The sequence below is a fragment of the Haliotis rubra genome, unplaced genomic scaffold (assembly GCF_003918875.1).
Source record: "Haliotis rubra isolate DU_JTF1 unplaced genomic scaffold, ASM391887v1 Scf69, whole genome shotgun sequence".
In the NCBI taxonomy this organism is placed as follows: domain Eukaryota; kingdom Metazoa; phylum Mollusca; class Gastropoda; order Lepetellida; family Haliotidae; genus Haliotis; species Haliotis rubra.
Window position 1 is genome coordinate 1917940 of NW_025767401.1, and position 24964 is coordinate 1942903.

General features: G+C 38.7%; 1 protein-coding gene across 2 annotated transcripts in view; it reads right to left on the reverse strand.

Annotated features, from left to right (window-relative positions):
• Positions 1-54: 54 nt before the first annotated feature.
• Positions 55-24964, reverse strand: part of LOC124258301 (protein FAM184A-like) — a 106205-nt gene continuing 81295 nt past the window's right edge. For both annotated transcript variants that reach the window (XM_046692378.1, XM_046692377.1), the window contains 7 exons: positions 13115-13268; positions 12664-12791; positions 8012-8196; positions 7077-7223; positions 3207-3324; positions 2756-2863; positions 55-2192 (listed from right to left, as the gene is read on the reverse strand). In XM_046692378.1, the coding sequence (XP_046548334.1) occupies positions 2028-2192; positions 2756-2863; positions 3207-3324; positions 7077-7223; positions 8012-8196; positions 12664-12791; positions 13115-13268 (1005 nt within the window). In that variant the 3' untranslated portion in view covers positions 55-2027. The remainder of the gene's footprint in view (positions 2193-2755; positions 2864-3206; positions 3325-7076; positions 7224-8011; positions 8197-12663; positions 12792-13114; positions 13269-24964) is intronic.

A 24964-nucleotide genomic window follows, 5' to 3' on the forward strand; every position in this document is an offset into this window, starting at 1 on the left:
TGATGAGTTACCACCCAGATGGACGATGAGTCAATGGACGCACAGCACTTCTAGAACATTGATATTGTTTACTCAAATGTGGATGTCACTGAGACCAATCTTGGTCTGGTGTAAGACACAGAGCAGTACCAGTGTACAGCATATTGTTTTGTAGTTATATGAATGAAAGATGAAAATTTTCCAGGGTGTGTTACTCTGACTCCTCGAGACTAAACTCTGTCCTGAAGCAACCTGCTGTATTGGTTCCTCTAGTATGGAAAGGATTTTCAAGAGCACATATTTGTGAGAAATGCAATTCTGAATGAACCATTTACAGATGGATTATTATCCTTCATTTTCAATGACAACTATTTCCTTGTCTTGGTAAATATCACAACAAATCGCCACAAAGACTGTGTACACTATGGTAAAGTAATTAATGCTGTGAAACTGGTATTATCCCCTGAACTTTTCAGAGAATCACAATGTCAGCAGTAAGGTTCTATAACAAGTTTTATAATATTTTTTAAACAAAATATAATGAATCATTCCATGTTCTGAACATCCTTCTGAAATACATGATTGAGAAACCAGCACAAGGTCAACACATGACCATGAGTGGCCAGCACAAGGTCAACACATGACCATGAGTGACCAGCACAAGGTCAACACATGACCATGAGTGACCAGCACAAGGTCAACACATGACCATGAGTGACCAGCACAAGGTCAACACATGACCATGAGTGACCAGCACAAGGTCAACACATGACCATGAGTGACCAGCACAAGGTCAACACATGACCATGAGTGACCAGCACAAGGTCAACACATGACCATGAGTGGCCAGCACAAGGTCAACACATGACCATGAGTGACCAGCACAAGGTCAACACATGACCATGAGTGACCAGCACAAGGTCAACACATGACCATGAGTGACCAGCACAAGGTCAACACATGACCATGAGTGGCCAGCACAAGGTCAACACATGACCATGAGTGGCCAGCACAAGATCAACACATGACCATGAGTGGCCAGCACAAGGTCAACACATGACCATGAGTGACCAGCACAAGGTCAACACATGACCATGAGTGACCAGCAAAGCCTGATACAGGTTCCTTACAGACCAACATAAGGCCAACAGTGGACCTTGAAGGGACAAACGCAAAGATATCTTTATGGACCAATGCATGGACAACAGTTGAAGTTTCTGGACTTCAATCACAATTGCTTCACAATCCATGATGACAGCACATACAGATTCCTGGCACAGAAACCATGTAGGCTGCCACAGATACAATCCAAACCCTACTCCATATAGGTAAGTTCAACACAAACCCTACTCTGTATAGGCAAGTTCAACACAAACCCTAGTCCATACAGGTACATTCAACACAAACCCTAGTCCATACAGGCACATTCAACCCAAACCCTAGACCATATACGCAAGTTTAATGCAAACCCACAGCAACCTACCTGTGATGAATTGTTAATAAGCAATTTGATGGAGTGGTAAAGCCACAGTTTGTGATAAAATCAATTTATGTGTACTTGGTACATAAAAACCGACCTTGCAGAATATAGACTTAAATATGTAAATAATTTAAATAAATTTATTGGCTTAAATACTTGGATCACGTCAGCCAGTGCCATCCATGCCAAAATGGAAAAGACACATGAGGTTCAAGATGTACATAGCAATGGCTGAAACTTGTGAAAATAGCCCAAATTGTCTCTTAAACCAAACTTGGGTCAATAAAGGATCATATCCTAACTAATATCATCACTTCCATAACAAATTGTACCTAATATTCATAATCATTCATGAATGTTTACACAAGTTTATATTACATACTGTACATATTCATAGACTAACAATGCTTGGTATGATATAAATAGTTAATGCTCTCCATACAAATATATATTACATTCATGATAATACTTATATAACATCATATACTCTTCGTACGGTGACATGTGATGATGAATACTGGAATCAGCTACCTGTACCTATGGAAGTGGACAGACAACACAAGGAGATTTATCGCACAAATTTTTTGGTAAAGGCTGGTTGTGGTAGAGGCCTGACTGGGTTGAGGCGCTCATCATGCAGTGGGGAGCCTGGGAGGGGGTCGAGACGTTGGTTGTTGCCGGACAGGCTGGGGGCACTCGAATGTTTCGCTGGGTTCTTGTCACCCTTCCTCTTCTGCAACAAAATCAGTTATTCATGAATATTTGACACAGCAAGTGCGAATATATATTATGGCTGAGATCTGAATACAGACATGTGCCCCTGGCGTTTAGGCCCCAGGTGATTATTGCATAGCACAAGTCATTGGTCAAGTGTGAGTAGAGTTCAACACATCTTTGAAAGGTATCTCAGTAACATCATAGAGATCCCAAAGGCTGTGGATATTTACCACTTGAGTACAAACCCACATTCACAGGCATGGTACCCACAAACGAAGGATGATATTCATGAATCATGGATCTGAACCAATCACCAGTGGATCAAGGCATGGTTATGAGCTGGAGGACGTCAGTCCACTGGGCCAACATGTAAACAGTTATTCTTCTTTTTCAATGATGTGCCAGTATATTTCAAGATCAGCAATGGGTCATTCTCAACAATATTAAAACACACATAAAGTCCTACATCAATTATACTGGAATTAGACAACTCATGGAGAAACATTATGCCCAATAATTCAAACGCTGAACAGACTTGTGAGATATGACACGGGTATATACACTTGCTGATTAACTGACCTTGACATTGAGAGGGTTGAGGACGCCGACATTAGGACTGCTGTTGAAGACCTTGTTGAAGTTTGTCTCCCTGTTGACCAGCTCCAGCTGATAGAACCGCTTCTCATCCTGCAAATACATGAGACGTCAGCACAACTGCACCACAATCTACTCCAGACATTGTTAAGGACTAGATACCCTGAAGCTACTGGTGAGTAAATCTCCCTTGAAAATCAACACACAATAACCACATGTACTTGTGAAGCAAGTATATTTTATGACTGCTTCACATGATACTAACCATCGTGGCATCAGAGGTTGGATGAGAAGGAATACTGTCTAACAGTAAATTCTGAACTATTCATTGCAGTCTACATATATAGTGACAGCTAGGACAGGTCAACTAGTAGTCAGTTCTCAGCACATTCTTGGAGAGATATAGTCGTATAGTGATACAGTCATCAGGTCATACCATGATCTCCTTAAGGCGCTGCTCTCTCTCTGAGATGGCATCTCTCAGCTGCTGAATCAGCTCCAGGTCTTCAGGGCGAGACTCACGGTTCTCATATCTCTCTTCTGCCTCCTCCAGCCTATAACACAAAACATTAGATTGGATTAAACATGGGAACCACAGAGTCAGCAACTGTAGACAATCATCAGATGATATTCTGGAGAGGAGACAACCCACTAGAGAGAACCTGGACCAGGTACACCCTTGGTTCCTTGTACGAACAATGATACATACTGCTAGACTGCAACTCCTCACAAAAACATCAAAAAGAAGTCACCTGATCATTCTTGACAGCCACTTTTAAAAAAGATCACACCAGCAGATCACACCATTCTAAAATGAGACACCTTGCATGGATTCTTCATGGATCAACATTACATGGCATGCCTTATCCAATATGATGTCAACACAACACACCTAGGGAGTTGGCATTGGTGATGCAGTTAGCTAGAAATGTCTTTCATGGTGGCACAGAGGATGCAGTGAAATCGGTGTAACCTCCCACTCACCATCTACCTTGATGAATGTGAATTACATTCATATCAGTACTAACATCCTTTTGAAGAACCCACTCCTGCACTAACTTTTGAAGGTGATAAAGAATGTTATGTAAGTTTTAAAACAAATTCATTTTCTAGTAAGACTTCATAGATAATACATAAATCAAAACTTCTCCTTTGGCAGTTATCATCCACTATCCCATTCATACATGTGCAGTAGTGGAAGATGTCTACGTGCTAGCCTGTTTGAGTACATGCTCCTCAAAAGTTCAACTAAATGTCTGCTTAAGTGTTAGTCCATTCACAAGGAAATATATTTTTTACAGTCCACATTTTCACAATTGATGGATTCAAGCTGCTTTCATTCTAAACAACAACTCTCCACACACTTATTAATGTTAACAGCAGGTTGGGCAAGTAATGACCTTCACATCCTGGTCAAGAGAACCAGTAACCTGATGAGGTCCTTCAGAGCAATCGAGACTAGGACACAGTGAAGTTTGTTATTTTTTTCAGTTGGTCTACGATCCACTTACATCACTCGTGTTATCAGTCAGATGGATCTCATATTTTGCTTTAGGGCAGAATTACGTCACGACTCACTACTTAAGTCAAGTGACCAGCTCTCACAGAGACTCAGAGGCTGATCAAATGAGTGATTTGTTTCATGACAAAAAATATGTATTTCATTTTATTATTTGGGCTTGTATTTGTTTATTGATTAGCACAACACACAGTAATACTCTTGCTTTCATCCAGCAGGCAGTAGATAAACAAATCTGTCCAACAAATGTTGGTGATTGATATTACAAGCAATGTCCGTTGTGACCGGGCAGGATGACACGCCAACAACCACGACCAGTTCTAACTTGGAATACCACATGATTGAGTTGAGGATGTCAAATATGAAATTAAATTTCAGCTTTATTGATGGTTCTAAATTGCCTTGATGAAAAATGGAAAATCAATGCAATACTTCATGAATGTGTGTGAGCTCAAACTCATATTTGTTCACCAGCCATAAGTGGTCCTGTGGCTCCAGGCACCTCAATCCATTGCAGCGTTGAAAGCATGACCATCAAAAGGTCCTTCTCACCACCCTAATGTTAAAGGTTAAAGATTCTTGGGGTCCTTACATCTTAATACTATAGCTACAAAGCACATAGCGCCCCTTACACTGCACACTACTGGATGGTGCCCAGGATCTGTTCAAATTATAGATTTGCCCTGACAGTGATTTGTGTCAGACAAAAGGAATGAATGTTTACAACTGGGTCAGACTTTCTTCCTACATAGAAAAATATAAGATAATATGATCAAACTGCTAAAATTATGGTGAACCTGACATGTAACTCTCTCTTGGTGTGTTTGAAAACAGATTACTGCCTATGAAGATGCAGCAACACACACCTCAGTACACACACACCAACAACCTGTTATTATGACACCTGCTGGTTTTGAGGCAACAATGTTTTAGAAAGAAATAAACAGAGAAAAGGAGACCTTAAGTCAAGTAAATGTTGAGAAACAGTCAATGTGCCTCACAGTCTGTACCACATGGAACCAGAACTAGATTGGCACGATAAGCGAACACATTAACCTCTTGGCTACTCACAGCCATTAACGTTTAGGAAATGAATCCAGATTCATACAACTGCACCATATGAAATGCTGTTGGCATTCTTAGAGGAACCATGTGGCATTATATAGATGGCATTACATGTGGTAGACTCAGTGAACTCTTGTCATTTGCTGAGATGTAATTTGTCAGAAATCCGCCATCCCTGACTTACTTACTTGCAGGCATCGTGCCAAACAGGAGATGACAGACATCTTGAACATTCCTTCCTAATACAACTAAGACCAGCTCCAATGTTGATATATCTAAACAGACTGGGTGTGTTGGTGGAATCTGACGTACACCTCATGAACTACTCAAGTGATGACACCAAGAGAAACAGCTTCTTATCTGCACTCCAGGTCCTGCCAAGCATCTTTATGATCAGTATTTTAGTAGGGTGTTCAGCTCTAGACCTTGGTTGCCATTTGGGGACATGGTGTTCCTATTTTTAATACATAGACACACATTTGTAATGCAAGATAGCAGAGATAATATGTCAATCATAAGATGAGATTGTGTGTGCTTGTTACATTGCCTGAGTATTGGTTGTCCCATGTTAGTTTCCACGTCCCACTTTCACAGATGTCCTTGATGTCATGAAGAAGTCCACTGGTGCCTACGTCCTTATCAATAAGGGAGGGAGAAGGGTTGCATGAACGGAGCTTTGAACACTATTACATGCAGTGTGAGCCTAGTGTGGGGGGGAAGTTTCAGCTGTCCGAGGTTGAAAATATTCACCACCTTGGTGAAACCTATGAAAAAGGGAATAGCACCTACAATGATAATAAGAAGAATCAATAACATGAGATGAGAACTAAACAACCTGCAACCAGCAGATCCATGTCTTGGTAAGGGAAACAACTCTGCACATGAACCATAAGCTACAATGACTGCTGAGCCACAACACCTAACTCCGTCATCTGAGCAGTCAGTCTCACTACAGTCTTCCCTGCCCACACATCTTCACCTCAAGTTCTGCACTATTATGACTACAAGTTGGTTGTCACTCCTTGTTAGATGAACAGTCACAACACTGTACATTACAACATGGGGCGTAGTGCCACTAGTTAGCTCCCACTATTTAGCTCCGCTTTGTGCATGTATGCTGCTAACCACAACAGGTACTTTACAGTACGAAACAGCCACGAGTTCATAGCAGGGTAAATATATATCCTGAGAGGAAAAGAAACCAATGTAAGTGTTGGTATTTAAGTCATCCCCCTAAAAGTCAATTAGAAGCTTCCTTCAAGCACCTTCCCTTGATGTATTTACACAACGGTTTCCAGTTACGTCAAGCTTCGTCTATTATCGATGCCCCACTAAAAATAGAACCCAGGAGTGTGTGGTCCTTTCGGTACTTTCATGTAAGCAGGACCATTAACATTCAGCAAAATGGAGTTCCCAGTTAAAAAAACCTACAGCATGATCTGCTAACTATGCACTTTCATGCATATGGAGGGGATCATATATACCATGGTCCAGCCTACTTTTTTCAGTTTGGAAAAATACAATCCACCGTTTCTTGGCCAAAAAAGAAAAGCTTCATTGTAATTTACTGATGTGAGACAAACATTATTTTGATCAGCCTAACTATGTACTGTTTGGGTTACTGCCACAGACAACATCATGAAATGAGTCAGTGATCCCAGCCAAGGGCTCTCTGTAAGGTGGTGTGGAGTATTTCCTCTATACAATGGTGTGTGCACTCACTGTATCTGCAGCTCGGAGATCTTATCCTTCAGCATTTCCTGGGCCTGGTTGAACTGCGCCACCATGTCCTGCATCTCACGGATGTGGTCAGCAGACAGGTTGTCCAATGACCGCTGGTGCCGACTCTGGAGCTGCTCCTCTTGAGACCTGATGGAGAGGAAGAGACATGCTAGATGCTATCACCAGTAGCAACCTGCGCGTGTGACAAGCTCGGGCACATGAAGAAACCCTGAGAGAACTTTAACTAAGCAGGAATCTATTGATAATTTCCCACACTATGAATAACATGTGTCATTAGATAGGTGAATGAGATTTTATGAGTTAATGATCATGTAAAGCTCCACACAAAATCTACAAAATGTCCCAGTTAAAACTTATTTACTTTGAAAATGATTGTGTGGTAATTAGATCAATCCTGTAGCCCTCCCACAGTCAACCTTTTCAATTATGACTGTGGCATCAGAATGTCTGTACAGGCTGCCCTAATGACTTTAATGAATTCTTACAATTTCTGCAACTGGTATATAAAGACTACAATTAACACCAACTTGGTGAGTGAGTGAGTGAGTTTAGTTTTACGTCGCACTCAGCAATATTCTAGCTATATGGCAGCGGTCTGTAAATAATCAAGTCTGGACCAGACAGTCCAGTGATCAACAGCATGAGCATCGACCTGCGCAATTGGGATCCAATGTGCAACTTGGTAACTGAGATGATTAATTCTCAGTAACTGTTTTAAATTAAACAGAAATGTTTGTGCTATTTAGCTAAATTTACAGTACCTGAAAACATTTGAGCACTACTGTACCATATCTACATATAGGTGATCATTGTTTAATGTCCATCATCAAGCTTCCATATATTACACAAGGACTACTTCGTGTGAGCTGGCTACCCAACCAACCCTCTTGCCAACTAAGAAACATCCAACCTACTTGAGTCTGTTGTTAGCTTCACTTCTAGCTTTGAGGATTTCCTTTCCTTTTACAGTGATTTCTTTCTTCAGTTGTTCAGTGTCATTCTGCCACTTGCGTATCTCCTCCTCCAGGTTCTTGATATGGCGCTCCCGCTGAGTTATCTCTCCTTGAAGTTCTTCTATCCTCAGTGAATGGTCATTGTCCTATGATTGGGAAAGTCAGTTAGTAGGGTGCGATTTCGTTGTTTTTGCAGTACCTGCACTGAGTGCAACATGGCTTATAGGTTTGGCTGCATAATCAAAATTTTGGCTGCACCCTAAAATAATGTCACTTGTTCTAAAAAGTAACATAAATACTTGTTCAGCAATTTTCATAACAAATCCTCTGTATCAGATACATTCAACAGAACCTGACCCCTTGATGATAAATGATTTATGATTCGGTTTCAATTTTGCCTTACCTTCTACGTAACTCATTTATGAGTACACAAATGTTTATGCTTGTAACAAGTCATGCGAAGAGAAACATATTACTTACTGTCACTTACTTCCCAATTAAAACACATGATGACAGCTAAAAGATGATGGATGATTTATTGCTACCTGCACTGAAGGTAACCTGCACCAGCCAACATGCCCCAGTGCAGGTTGTAAATAGCGAAATCGCACCCTGGTTAGTGAAAGTTGTTCCACCTACAGGCCCTCGAGTCTTTGCGAAGATTAAAGATTTAAAAAATAATAAATTTGGAGATGACCCCGACTCGAAATGCTTCACAGTACAATACATCATGACAAGGCCGGACACTTCGGTGTACCCCACTCGCCTGCTTTGCCGATTGTTACGCTACCATCGATTGCAATCATTTAAAACTTAATGTAAACATAATCATGGATGATTGGCCTATCAATCACCACTTATGACACCTACTAATTCTTTATTGTTATTTCTGCAAGTTGAATGAAACCCGTCAACTAAACGATCTTGACACAAATTGATGACTATATGTCCGGACAAAATGGTTGTGTGGTCGAAGCCATAATATCATAATGTATTGTACTGTGAAGCATTTCAAGTCGGGTTTTTTTTAATCTTTAACTCATTAAGCCCGAGAGCCCCATCACTACTCAATACCTGGAAGCCCTCGCTGATTGCCCACTCTCTGTGCCGAGACTAATTAGTGCTAGTCACACCTGATTTCCCTGGCAGGTTTCGGGGATCACAGGAAACTGTCTAGTCGTACAAACAAGTCCTGATTGTTTAATTGTGTCGTAAAGATATATGTTGAAAGAAATCAGGTGTGAATACATGTCGTGTATTGCAAGCTTTATGTAATTTTATTGCAAGTTTCTCTTGTAGACCTTTTGTCGGCTTGTACATTTATATTTTATCACAATATGCATACACATGTATTCTTTGTATGTAACAGATGAGACACACGTTAACAAATTCTCTCTTATATCATTGTGTGAGGTTTAAATTTACAAATCATCTATGACAATGACATACTGTAAAGAAGAATTTACTTTCATACTTTATAATCTTCGACCTAAAATAGCAGTTTTGCCGATACATTTCTAGTGTTTACTTAATTATTTTAATGAAAGTACTATAACGCTAGTCTGTGACTAGCACAAAGCACATTCATAGCATTGCACTTTATTTCATACAGATTTAATGCAGAAAACATAATGTGACCATACAAACATACATATAAAAAATGTATACTACATATTCCTTGCATAGACATAAAACAAAGAGTCACGTGATAGGGCGTCATCAAATTTCCCGAATAGAACGTTCGGTATCTCAACTGTTCAATGTAGTTGCTCGTCATATGCTATCTGCGACCAATCGTATCATGAGATACCTGTCACAGAGGAAAGGACAGGTGATGGGGCGTGGGCAAAATTTCTGAAGAGCACGTTTGGTTACTCAGCAGCTTGGATAGAGATTGGTTATTGGCTATATCCTTGACCAGTTGATATGCTGGGTTTCGGGCTTTATCAACTCAAACTATCATGTAACAGTTTGTGTATTGTAAACATACACACTGGTAACGATGTATGAAATACACACATAAGGAGTAGATAGGAGTAGATAGTCACTTTGGCGAGTTTATTTGTCCTCATTTTAGTGTTTTTCGATAAGTAAAACAAAGCGATTGAAATCCAACCACTGAGTAGAGGTAGTATTTATTTTCATATACATTTTATGCACACAACTAGTACATAAAACATAATGGTTTGCTGTACATGTAAATATAATCTTCACCTTGATACGAATGACTATCCAAACTAGAGTACACGCATTACAGAATTCACGAGGTGACACTATACTGAATTATTATAGTGTATAAACTTGCAGTTGACACCCCCACCCCCAATATTTATGAAGGTGGGCGTGCCTATATCTTTACTGAATGCAAACGAGGTTCATAAGATTACAGATGTGCATGCATGTATAAACATCACAGAGAGGGGCGTGACTCCATAAAGCAAGATGTCCAATGATATAACAGCGCATCTGTTTATTTTACACTTGTCACGGGACAAACCTTTCAACAAGGACGTAACTACATATATGCATTCTAACGGAGGCTGTTATTTCAAGGTCGAAAGAGGCGTTCAATTATCTCATTACTGTAATCTGCTTGAATGATTATACGCATGTGTATCGATACCGTAACTGATATACTATCCAGCTTTTATTGACGATGGATCAATAGAGACTGAGTTGATTGATACACGTGATAATTGCACCGGATTTGATAATTACACAGATCAAATACAAATTTTACAGAATGCTCATGTAAATTGCACAGAAAACCGACAATTCAAATCAACAAGAAACTTTCAACAGCTTGAACAAAAATGCTTGAAATACCTTTGTATGGCTTACATGTAATAACTTATGATATTACTTCTGTCCATGTGTAACAATGTTTTGAATTACCAACTTACTGTCTTTTGTAACAAACGTAGTAAAACATTTCATTGTTGTAATAACACTGACATGTATATATGTATTCGATGCAAAGGCTGACTTATCACTTTATATTCGCTTAGGTAACATTACGAACTTTAGATTATGGAAAACAACTAGTTACAATTCAGTAAACTTCAAATTAGTAAGTTCAATTATGTTTAATCTATTCGAGCTTGGATGTATAATTACTTGTGTTTATACATTATGTTTCAGTATATGAAACATGACAACGTAATGATGCCTAAAAAGTAAATTCAAACTATTCTATTGTGTTTGAATTCTTTGTATGTCCTTGAAATTTCGTATATTGTTTCCTATTTATTAGGTAGTTGAAGGAAATATAATTTTTAGTAACCTCTAAACCATTACATCTAATTCAATCAAGGTGCATACGAAGTATTTTAGTATCCATTCCCAAGGAAGAGTACCAGGCACTTACCTCTGTAAAAACATCATAATCCCCTTTCTAGCCGACATGCATTCATTTGCTAAACGCTGTACAAGCCTATGATAATGATTAGCAATTGTTATCAAAACACTTTAAATACTTCTTCTGATTGATACTAAAGGTGGGATCTCTCGTAAGAAAAGCTAACATTTGCTCAGTACTGCTAAATTGGTTGAAATAATAGGTACAGTGCGATTTTTAAAAGTACAACACACATGTGCGTCTCTTGCTGAATAAGAGGTGCTTTCTGTTGACGACTGTATGTGGCTCTCGCTGTGAGAAACTGCTAATTACCTGCCCCATAAACACGTCACTCGCTGTGAGGAGCTGATTAATTTGCCCCATATATGCGTCTCTCGGCCTTAATGAGTTAATCTTCGCAAAGACACGAGGGCCTGTGGTTCCACCCTGCAGTGAGTGATATTCCACCTATATGACTGTGGCCTAGTAACCATGGCCAAACAAACCATTGATTGAAAGCACGAGCACTAACCCATTCCATCAGAACACAGGTAGAGAAATAGACACACAGGCAAACATCTTTATCAGCTGGACCCCCACTTATAAACCTCCAGTGACGTCACTCTATTGTCTCGCCAGGTTCTCCTTTCACCAAGTAAACCTCTACAGGCAGTTTCGCGGGCATTCTCCATGAAATCCCGTGGATTTTCTACAGAATTGCCCGCATCCTGGGGATTTTCTGAGGAATAGCCCTTGACTTTGAATTTTTACTTGTTTTGACGATTGATATAACTTTGTTTTGCTATCACTGATTACGTTCGTAAAATATCACACAATTGAAAACTTTCAATATATAGTGCCGAGACCTGGTTTCGAACCTGCAACCCTTTGCTTACTAGCTTGGCGGTTTTATCCACTAGGCTACGAAGGATCGCTGTGGAGAATGTGATTGTTTGTCAGTATGAACCATGTGTTCCTCACAAAACAACCCTCCCCAATTTCCCTCTGCTGCAAGCTTACTTTTTGAAACAAATCCTCGGAGTCGGTTTTGATCCTTTACAAAAAGCTGATCAATCCTGATCGTGAATCCCACATGGGATTGCTACTATTATTACTGTGAGAAAAATATTATAATGAGATTATACATCTTTAACCATTTCTGACCTAGAAAATGAAATGACAAATACTCTCCATAAATCTTATAATACCATTTACTGTTTGACATCAGATATATCATATTCAGCTTTGGTTAACTATGTGTGATCTTGTGTTGTACCTTTTGTTTGGAGATCTCTACAGCTCTCTCCAGCTGCATCCTGGCAGCTGTCAGCTCCCCCTGGTGGCTCAGCTTCAGTTGTTCCAGCTCCTGCAGGTGGGTGCTGGTCAGCTCGTCACGCAGCTCGGCTGTGATGCACAGAGGAACCGGTGTGGTCACCGTCATTGTAATATAAGTGTTATCACTTAACACTACTGAATATGAAGTCCATACTAACACATACTGTGATGCATGGCTCCATCAGGAATATTAAATTGAAACCTTTTGTCCATTGAAACATTTGTCCTCTAAATACAGAGCAATTACTACCAGTGAGAGAAATGTGTGTTTGATTATCAACATAATTTTGTCACATATACTTAAGCAGCAGTGCTAGAAACAAAGTATTTTGCCAAACATATAGTCAGTCCTGTATCAGGTCATGTAATGCTGTTGTAGAGATGTTGTCTACCTAGAGCAGTCTTGTGTTTCTCTGCCATGTCCGACACCTCGGTGAGTCTGGCCTTGTCGGCCTGATCCTTGATGTTTTCCACCATAACCCGGTGAGCTGTTGTCTGGGCCTGCATGTCCTCAATGTGCTGTGTCCGCAACTTCTTCTCTATTTCCTGTAACACACATACAGCATGACATGGAACTGTATATGATACACACGTATACATGACGTACACAACTACAACATGAAACACACCTGTACATCATGATACACCTGTACATTACACACAAGGGTACATTTTGATACTCAGAGGTTCATCATGACACACCTGTACATGACACCTGCAACTACAGCATCAAATACATCTGTACATCATGACACACACCTGTATATCATGACACACACAGGTACATCATGACACACCTGTATATGACAAAAATACAACTACAGCATTAGACACACCCATACATGACATACCTGCACATGACATCATGACCATCATGACACACCTGTACATGACACACACCTGTATATCATGACACACACAGGTACATCATGACACACCTGTACAGGACACACACCTGTATATCATGACACATACAGAGGTACATCATGACACATACAGGTACATCATGACACACCTGTACATAACACACACCTGTATATCATGACACATACAGAGGTACATCATGACACTATTATGACACACCTGACACACAGGTACATCATGACACCTGTACATAACACACACCTGTATATCATGACACACACAGGTACACACAGGTACATCATGACACACCTGTACAGGACACACACCTGTACATCACACACTGTATATCATGACACACACAGGTACATCATGACACACCAGGTGTACACACCTGTACACACACCTGTATATCATGACACATACAGAGGTACATCATGACACACACAGGTACATCATGACACACCTGTACATAACACACACCTGTATATCATGACACACACAGGTACATCATGACACACCTGTACATATCACACACCTGTATATCATGACACACCTGTACATCATGACACACACAGGTACATCATGGTACATCATGACAAACACCTGTACATCATGAACACACAGGTGTACATGACATACACACATCACAGTACATCATGACATCACACAGGTACATCATGACACACACCTGTACAATAACACACACCTGTATATCATGACACACATCAGGACACACACCTGTACATCATGATCATGACACACAGGTACATCATGACACACCCTGTACATCAAACACACACCTGTATATCATGACACATACAGGACACAGGTACATCACCTGTACATAACACACACCTGTATACATGACACACACAGAGGTACATCATGACACACACCTGTACATGTACACACCTGTATATCATGACACACCTGTACATAACACACACCTGTAGTCAAGAGGTACATCATGACATTACATGATCCTGTACATCATGACACACACCTGTATATATATAATGCCAAAGTCAACATCATTCCATCTTTATGACAGCAGCCTATAAACACTCAAGGCTCAACCAGACAAAGTAGTGACTGATGCAATAGCCAGCAGTGTCCCTCACCACCTCTCAATACTTGTCTTGAGTGGGTAAGTGAACTGGGTGAAGGCATGTCAGCTGCATGTAAGTAAAGGGTGAAGTCTTCACATATTTACCACTATGGTGAAGCCCAGGAACACAGGGTATGGTGCTGCCAAACCAAAGATCCTGATCAGGTTCCCTTAGTCAACACGTACACAGTCAGGGCACCAGTTGTCATCCCAGGATGCCCATAGGGCATGACAGAACACTTAGAGTGACTGAAAACCTAACTTAAGACGTGTCTCTCATTTCTGTGGAACATTTTCAGATTGAAAACTAATTCCAAAGATCGCTAATTGATGCAACACTGTTATATGTCATTTTACATGATTAAACACACACATTTATCTGAAAAGGAACAGTAATTCCATTCAACAGTTCCATGCATAAATGTATCTGTCCCAACAGTTCTTAATATCATCTATTTCAATCCCATCCTCATAATGTCTTGTTTCTTACAATGATAAAGCAGTGATAGCAATTTAATGGATGCCTGGTCCTTGAGTTTGCTTCAAGAGTGTTTAATCTAATTACAACCTCCAATTTCAGTTTTCAGATTTACAGGGTTATGACATGGACCATTTCACTCTAAATTTCATAAAATGTTAATCACTGATCAGTATCTTAAAACAGCAACACCTTGTCTACTATTAACCTCAACAGAAAAACCACACCCCAACCACTACATAACTTACGAGATTCAGTTTTGATCTGCACCAAGAAATCTCAAACCACTCCAAAAAATCAATTTTGGATGGACTCCAAGGAACCCAGAAAAAGGCCATGATTATTTCAGAAGCCAACAAACTGGTGGCGAAGCATGTTTCATCAGAGGCGTGTACCTCCTCCGCCAGTGTGGCGGTTACACAACTCTATCTTCTAAAGCAATAACAATCTTACCATTTCTCAAGATCATATTTCATCTTATCACAGTAAAAGAACAATTATTGTCTTGATGTACTGACTATCTCTTCCGATACACGTCTTCATTGGCACATTTTTATTTTTCATTTAGTTTGATATCCTGAAGGCGACTGTTGTACTCTATGTGAATGGCGTGCATGGAAGATAACTCATCTTTGTTTTCCAGATTTAAGAGGACATTCATCTCCATCAGTTTGTGCTGAAGTAATCATTGGTTCAAACCCATCAGTTTGTGTTGAAGTAATCACTGGTTCAGCCCATCAGTTTGTGTTGAAGTAACCATTGGTTCAAACCCATCAGTTTGTGTTGAAGTAATCACTGGTTCAAACCCATCAGTTTGTGTTGAAGTAACCATTGGTTCAAACCCATCAGTTTGTGTTGAAGCAATAATTTGTTCAAACTTAAGAGCTCATGTAAATTAAAATACACATGGTCAACAGACTTCACTGTCCAAACCTTCTTGTGATTTGATGAAATATTTATTTCTACCTTCTTAGATTGTTTCTGACAATGAAACATTTGTCGAATACAGGAAAATGCCAACCCATTACATTGCCATAAGATACACAGTTCATCTATATTAAAGGGGAACACTACCAGAGACAACCTGATAATGATACATGACCTGCTGCAGCTGTATTGAATTATCACCAGGATGAGATGAATGGAGTTCTGCATCATACAAGTATACATGTTGCCACATTAATTCTCTGTGTTCTCGAACATGTGGATGCAATATCGACTGTGTAATTTAATGCACTAGTTATCAACACTGACAACATAATCTAATCAAGCCCTCATAACTGCATTCAAAGTAAAGGAATATCTTTATTATTTCTTAATTTACTTGAAAAAACCATAGATCATTTTTTTCCATCTGGATGCCTGTTGGTCTGTCCTACAGACCGGAAACAAACATATCCAAGAAAGCCCGCGCAAGTCTAGAAACTGTGGCAAGTCTAGATTTCCAGAGCTAATAAAAAGGTTGCAAGGCTCCTTTTTCATTTATATTTTTATTTTTTTACTTTTTTTTACGTTTTTTTCTGTAAAATATGTTTCATTTCAAGAGACTAATTGTTAGTCTTGATGCAGTCTGACTGTTATTTGCATTATGACATGACTGCAAGTTAACACACTGCTTTAGACAGCTGGCAGAGTCGCTTCAAGACATTATACCAGTAATACACACTGTGCTGTCTACCAAAATATATTCAGTTACAAACTGTTCCACATTAAGCGGATAAAAGCTTGAATACTAGATTTTGAGTACTTGCCATGTATTCAGAAATATGGACAAAAGAAACATGTATCTACATAACCCATTATATCTAAGGCTGAATGTGATATTTCTTTACAATCCCAGATAGTACTAAATATTGTAGTCATTAAAGATACAATGAAATGGGCACATGTTCATTTCAGGTATTGTCATATGAAGAGCCAACTGACAAAAGAAAACCTGATGTCAGGATCATTGAAATCCGGCGCCACTTAGTCACACACAGAAACTATATTATTTATCGAAGGCACAATGCAGCAGCGGGACGTTATATTAATTAACATATGCGGCTTGTGCGATAACAACCTTCTCCATAACATTACAAGCATGACTGTACTCATTCAAGTAGTGCAACATCTCTACGGCGCATCTGATAAGAGGCTGCTCAATCACTCCAACTCTCCATGGGTCCTCCCACCTAAAGATTAGTGACATCTCCATTATAGTTTATTTGTTCATGCTAGGACACCAGAAACGCCGTCACCTGGTACATAATCTTGGAAGGCGTTTTTTCCACATTTGGAGAGGATCCATAAATTCTTGAGGTGGCTGCTTGAATGTTTTGAGACCATTTCAACTTTATAACCCCAAAACCTTGCGGCTCAGCAAGGCCACAAAGAATTAAAGGTTAGCCGGTTGGAATTTCATTTTGAATTTCTGGGACAAGATTTCTGGAATCAAGATTATCCCAATTTACGTCCAAGAAAAAGCGTTTACATTTCTTAAGAACAAACCCTAATTTCATATTATATTCTTTTAAAGTCTATTTTGAGTGACGAAGCGGATATCAGAGAGCTAGGAGACCGAATTCCAAGGAGGCTCACTGACATTTCCAAAAGAGTGGGTTCATAAAATTCAAATTAATTTTTCTTCATAGAACCCTCGCATTCCAACATTTTTTTGGAATGTACAAAATGCCATGAAACGTTTTTTCCATGTTCTGTGATATTTCAAACAGACGAGTATCATCACAGACATGTCAAAACGGCTTGAATAATAATTTTTTGTTGAAGTAATCACTGGTTCAGCCCATCAATTTGTGTTGAAGTAATCATTGGTTCCAACTCATCAGTTTGTGTTGAAGTAATCACTGGTTCAGCCAATCAATTTGTGCTGAAGTAATCATTGGTTCCAACCCATCAATTTGTGTTGAAGTAATCACTGGTTCAGCCAATCAATTTGTGCTGAAGTAATCATTGGTTCCAACCCATCAATTTGTGTTGAAGTAATCACTGGTTCAGCCAATCAATTTGTGCTGAAGTAATCATTGGTTCCAGCCCATCAGTTTGTGTTGAAGTAATCACTGGTTCAGCCCATCAGTTTGTGTTGAAGTAACCATTGGTTCAAACCCATCAGTTTGTGTTGAAGTAATAATTTGTTCAAACTTAAGAGCTCATGTAAATTAAAATACACATAATCAACAGACTTCACTGTCCAAACCTTCTTGTGATTTGATGAAATATTGATTTCTACCTTCTTAGATTGTTTCTGACAATGAAACATTTGTCGAATACAGGAAAATGCCAACCCATTACATTGCCATAAGATACACAGTTCATCTATATTAAAGGGGAACACTACCAGAGACAACCTGATAATGATACATGACCTGCTGCAGCTGTATTGAATTATCACCAGGATGAGATGAACAGAGTTCTGCATCATACAAGTATACATGTTGCCACATTAATTCTCTGTGTTCTCCAACATGTGGATGCAATATCGACTGTAAATCCAGAGTGTAATTTAATGCACTAGTTATCAACACTGACAACATAATCTAATCAAGCCCTCATAACTTCATTCAAGTAAAGGAATATCTTTATTGTTCTTAATTTACTTGAAAAAAACCATGAAGTCATTTTTTTTCCATCTGGATGCCTGTTAGTCTGTCATACAGACCCTGAAGCAAACATATCCAAGAAAGCCCACGCAAGTCTAGAAACTGTGGCAAGTCTAGATTTCCAGAGCTAATAAAGAAAGTTGCAAGGCTCCTTTTCATTATATTTTATTTTTTTTACTTTTACGTTTTTTCTGTAAAATATGTTCATTTCAGAGACTAATTGTTAGTCTAGATGCCGGTCTGACTGTTGCATTATGACATGACTGCAAGTTTACACACAGCACAGACAGCTGGCAAGGAATTACTTCAAGACATTATACCAGTAATACACACTGTGCTGTCTGCAAAATATATTCAGTTACAAACATTCCACATTAAACGGATAAAAGCTGAATACTAGATTTTAGTACTTGCCATGTATTCAGAAATATGGACAAAAACATATCTACATAATATATCTAGGCTAGATCTTGATATTTCTTTACAATCTGGTTAGTACTAAATATTGTAGTCATTAATTACAATGAAATGGGCACATGTTAATTTCAGGCATTGTGCCCATATGAGCCAACTGACAAAAAAACCTGATGTCAGAATCGTGCAATCCATGCCACCAGTCACACCAGGGACATGTGTTATCAAGGCACAACCCATGCAACACATGTAGGACCGTTGTAATTAACATGTGCGCTTATCGATAACAACCTTCTCACAACATTACAAGCATGACTGTCTCATTCAATGTACAACATCTCTACACACATCTGATAAAGCTGTCAATCACTCAACTCTCCATAGGTCTCCCACCTAAGACTAGTGACATCTCCATTATCGTTTATTTGTTCATGGAACCCTAGAAAACAATCACCTGTTTTACTCGTCTTGGGCGTTTTTTTTCACATTTGAAGGATCCCATATTGCGAGGTGGCTGTGAATGTTTTGAGACCATTTCAACTGTTATTAAAACCTTGCAGCTGTCTATCCCTGAAATTAAGGTTATGGTGTTCATTTCAGATTTCTGGGACAAGATTTCAAAATCAAGGTATCAATTTCGTCAGAAAAAGCATTTGTTTCTTGAACAAACCTAATTTCTGTTATATTCTTCCAAGTCTATTTTGAGTGACAGCGGATATCAGAAAACCAAGACCAAACCTAAAAGGCTCACTGACATTCCAAAAAAGTGAGTTCCTAAAATACCATTAATTTTTCTTCATAGAACCCTCGCATTCAACATTTTTGGAATGTACAAAATGCCATGAAACGTTTTTCCATGTTCTGTGATATTTCAAACAGACAGTATCATCACAGACATGTCAAAACTGACTTGAACAACTGAAGGAACACTGAATTAGAAACTTATCAGTTAAAGCTCATGTAGTTTTGTGAAAAAAATATTGTTTTGACGTAATATTTCATATGTTGAACATTATGTGCCAGTTGTCACGACTGTTTTAATGGCACCTTCTGATTACTTGAATTACAGCAAGATATTTCCTTTCATTTGCTGATAAAAGAATTTGGCTAATTCAAGACGTAAATAACTCTGACAGAGAGCCCTGATAAGCCCATAGGTAAAATGTGGTTTTGATGGCTTAACATCTGTGCTGAATCATGAAGAAAATATAATATTTGTCAATGGACACAGAATTTCTGTTGTTTTACACTGAAGCAATTTCTTGCAGTGTGAGGCAATGCCTTGCCACATGTACATGATTTAGGTATGAGGGTGTAAACTGTTTCACCTAGACTAACACTTAGTCTCTGAATATATATAATTTTGATAGTAACAAATAAGCCCATATAAACTGAAAAGGAGCCCCAGGGAGACCAGAGATTCAGAATCTGAGGAAATCTAGACTTGCTTTATTTGAGGCTTTAGCACTGCAGATAGGGCTTGGCAGTAGGGAAAATAATGTGGTTCAGGGACTGTGAGACAGACAATGTTTCACCTTCTGATTTGCAAAACAAGCTATATCACAGCAGCCGGCATGTAGTGTCTGAGAAGGACGGGTACTGACCAACTAACCATGAAAACTTGAGAACTTTATATTTTTCAACAGGTCTGCCCCTGCTTATTTTCTGTCCACTACACTGTGACCACAGTGAGCACAGGACAGAAATACTCACAGCTAATTGGTTGCTTTTTTGTGCATATGTTAGTTAGATCTAAAAATGCGCTGTAGAAAGTCTAAGTTGCTATTTTACGTTAGTTTTTTCAGGCGAATGTTTGTAGATTTGTTGATTTAAACAACTACCAGAGTAGTGGTCATTATTTTTTTCCAAATTGCATAGAACGATGCTCATGCTGTTGATCACTGGATTGTCTGGTCCAGATTTGATTATTTACACACCGCAGCCATATAGCTGGAATATTGCTTAGGGTGGCGTAAAACAAGAAACCAAAATCATTATTTTCTTAAAAATACTGTAAATACTTAATCTGAATACAGACTTGATAAGGAAATAAATTGTGCCAGTTATGATTCATATCAATAGTTTTCGTGAGTTTTTCAGGAAATGATCATGTCAAATTCTCAGAAATAATGAGTCATGTATAAACGTTAACAGAATGTCATCTTGGTGTGACAACACTTCTATAAATGGTAGCAGGACAAATTGGAGGAAAAGCTTGCTAACGAAAGTATTGTGATAATGCCAGACATGAGGAAATGATTGGTGGAACAAATATGTACAAACTCCAAAACCAGTCACACACAATCTGTCACCATGAAAATACTGTCAATGCCATCATAATTATGTGAGACCAGTATACCCTTCTAACTGACCTTCCTACCACATACAAATATAATGTATGTAAGAATATCATAAGTACTTCACTAACAAACAGAAAATGGGAAAATCTTCAAGGATAAAAAATACCACATTCACTCACTGTCCGTGTCTTTCCCAAGGAAACATTTTGACAAAATCTTAAAATTCAAATTATTTTTTTGCTGATATATGTCACAAACAACTGATTGGTGAAATGGTAATTATGAGTATGAAAATAACAATGTCATCATTCTCAAGTAAAGTCTGCAAACACCCTCAAGAGAACTTGTGACCTATCCAGGAAGTTGTATGAGCACTGAGATTGTTGTAAAGGTATCACAGCACAAGATCTTATCTGATCTACATTGTACTCAGTCTCTTAACCTTGTCTTAGGAACTTGACAAAAAAAGATGGTGGACAATAGATGCAGGGTTTTACCTTGATTTGCAAACATGGGGGCCCCAGGGACCCCCAATCATTGGTTTTAGGGGCCCCTTGCAGGCAATGTAACGGTCCTGTGAAGTAACGGCATAGAGAACAGTACGTTTTGATCATTTCTTTAGAGCCTGGAATGAATCATGGATCATATGGACTGGTGGATGAAATGATGCATGTAACTTCCATGAAACAACCAAACACTTAGCAAAGTCATTGATATATATGTTGTCGGTACAATGAATAATATTGTGCGTCCTCAGGGTTTGAGGCAATGTTCAAATGTGTGTCTAGTACGCACAACATGACCACTCATTCATTCCAGGCTCTGAAGCAATTACCTGAACGCACATTACATAACACCATATGTCAATACTTACAGGACCCTCATATTACCAGCAAGGACCTGTAACATTTATTGATGGGGGCCCTCTGGATACCCACGTTTGTAAGTCAAGGTAAAATACTGGCATCCTTCAGGATGCAGTGATTTTCTTTTTCTGTGTCCATTGTCTACATTTGTGCGTTCATTTGCATGTCGCATAAAACACTGAGATGTCATGTTGAAGAGAATAATTCAGCAGGATGGGTTTCCTGTGTCAGTTTTGCTACAGAAACCTTTTACTTTGGAACTTTCAAAACACGAAAAAACGATCTTAGAAAAGAAGCCACAAACAAAGCATGGACTGAACGTAACTTATTCCTAAATGTGACAGCATAACAATAATCCCTTACAAAATGTTATGTGCAGCAAGTTACCTTTTCAAACAATTTAGCTGAAACATAAGCAGCATGTTTGTATGTTATTGCAACAATCATGACCCTTTCTTGTCAAGTGATGTAATACTACATTGGCAGTGAGAGTGTATCAAATACATTATGTATGAAATACAGCCATGTGGATATGTATGGGTCATTTAAAAACGTGGCCAGTATTTTCGCAATAAAAACCCCCAAAATGTATGAAATACAGTGTCTCATCGATTGAGCACCTTGTTCATGTATAGCTGGACTGCATGCTGTTTACATGTCAAGTTTATAAATGAATATTCCATTACAAACGATAAAAGAAATAAATGACACTTTTTCTCTCTGTGTTGTGTAAAAAATAATTTGCTGACAGAAACATAGTAATAGTAGAGTGTAAACTGACCATACATATCTAAGATAGTCGCAAGTGCCATACAATAACATTAACTTCGAAAATCTAGGCCCAGTCCAGATGTTAGTAAAATGTTTCCAATTCAAGTCAACTACATTTGCTGGATTTTTCCCTGTGTTAATGAACTGAGATCCCCAGATCCTGAAACAGTCATCATATTAGAGTAAAAGATCTTAGTTTAACGAAATTGCAATATTGTTTTTAAACTCACTATCATATCTTCAAGGGTGCAGGATGTTTTTTCCATGTGACCATACAGATAAAGTGCATGCATTTCATATCCTGGTAGGTGTTTCCATAGGTACTAACAGTTGACAGGAGATAGCTTACAAGATACCACAAGGGCACATACATATGTACAGGATATCTACAAAGTGCTGTTCACTTAGGTCTCAGTGATTTTTCAGTCACAACTTCCTTCAGATTTGTTTTGCTGTTGAAATATTAACATGCTCTAGAAGATATGCAAAAATAACCTGATTTAGTTAGTATTGCCACAAATATGCAATCAACTGTCATAGTGTCCAACCGTATGTTTGTTTTCTTTTAATAAAAAATCAAAATGCATTAAAAAAAACTTAAAAAACATTCATATAAATTACTAATTTGGTGCAATGTTTAGATCAGATGTTGCTTGCATTGAACATTGGTGTGGTGTTCTCTATCATCCTAGTTTTATATATAAATCATTTTAAAGTTGCAGAGGTGTTTTTAAACTGAAAAGAAAAACGACAAAATATGTAACTCTGCATATGTATTGGAACATTAAAACCCACTTGCAGTGTATTCCAACATCCTGCTACTGTGAAGTCAATTATTCAATGCTACCAAAGAGCTACAACAGTTTTGCCAGGCATATGTTTTATAGCTGGCATCTTCCTTTTCCAAAAATACTTATAAAGGCAGTTGCAATTGTAGTGGTAAGTCGCTAAAGTTGAGAATAGGGGACCTTAGTGAAAGGCTGCCTTGGAACCTAACTTAACCAAATCCATGCCAGGCTACCAAACATACACTTTTGAGGGGGTGACCATGAACACATTAGTTTTAAATTCAATGTTTATATTTAATGTTTTCACTTAATTTAAATAAGTCACCTTTCAAGGATAAATCTGCAGGCATCTGATGTCTCCGTGCCCAGTTGTCGGCATCCTAATGGGAGATACAATGAACCTAGGCAGTATACACATCTCCAGTATCTACAAGCTGCACACACATAGATAAAACACTCTATAAATCTCAAAGATCATTTCATTGGGGGAGAGAAGTTTAGCTAGTCTGTCTGGACTTAATGACAATGCAATCATTCTTCATGTTGTTATCATCCTAATTACAGTGTTGTCCCCGGAAACAGGGAGGAGAGGTGTCCACCCTCGCTGAATGACACACTCTAATGGCCAACACCTACACCAGTTTGGTAACACGATTTCATCTGAAAATACAGCATTCTATGTCTGTTTGAAAAGGGTTTACATTGGGAATGCCACCTTGAATATGAACCTTTATGGACATCACAAAATATATATCATACGGAATATATATTGGTTAACACTTCATGATCGATATGATCATGCCAAGTCTGACCAGTACTGATAAAGCTTAACAACATGGTTCTAACGTATCACCAGTGTTTATGTGCCCAATTATTCCAGTATATGATGGCGACCTGTAAATAATTGAAACTGTTGACATGTAACGATGTTGACATGTAACGATGTTGACATGTTATCAGCTGGATCACTGAGCCTGAACATACAATTCATTATGATGCCTCCTGTGCCAAGTTTAGGTTGCTGGGGACAAATGACAACCTGGAATCATTATAG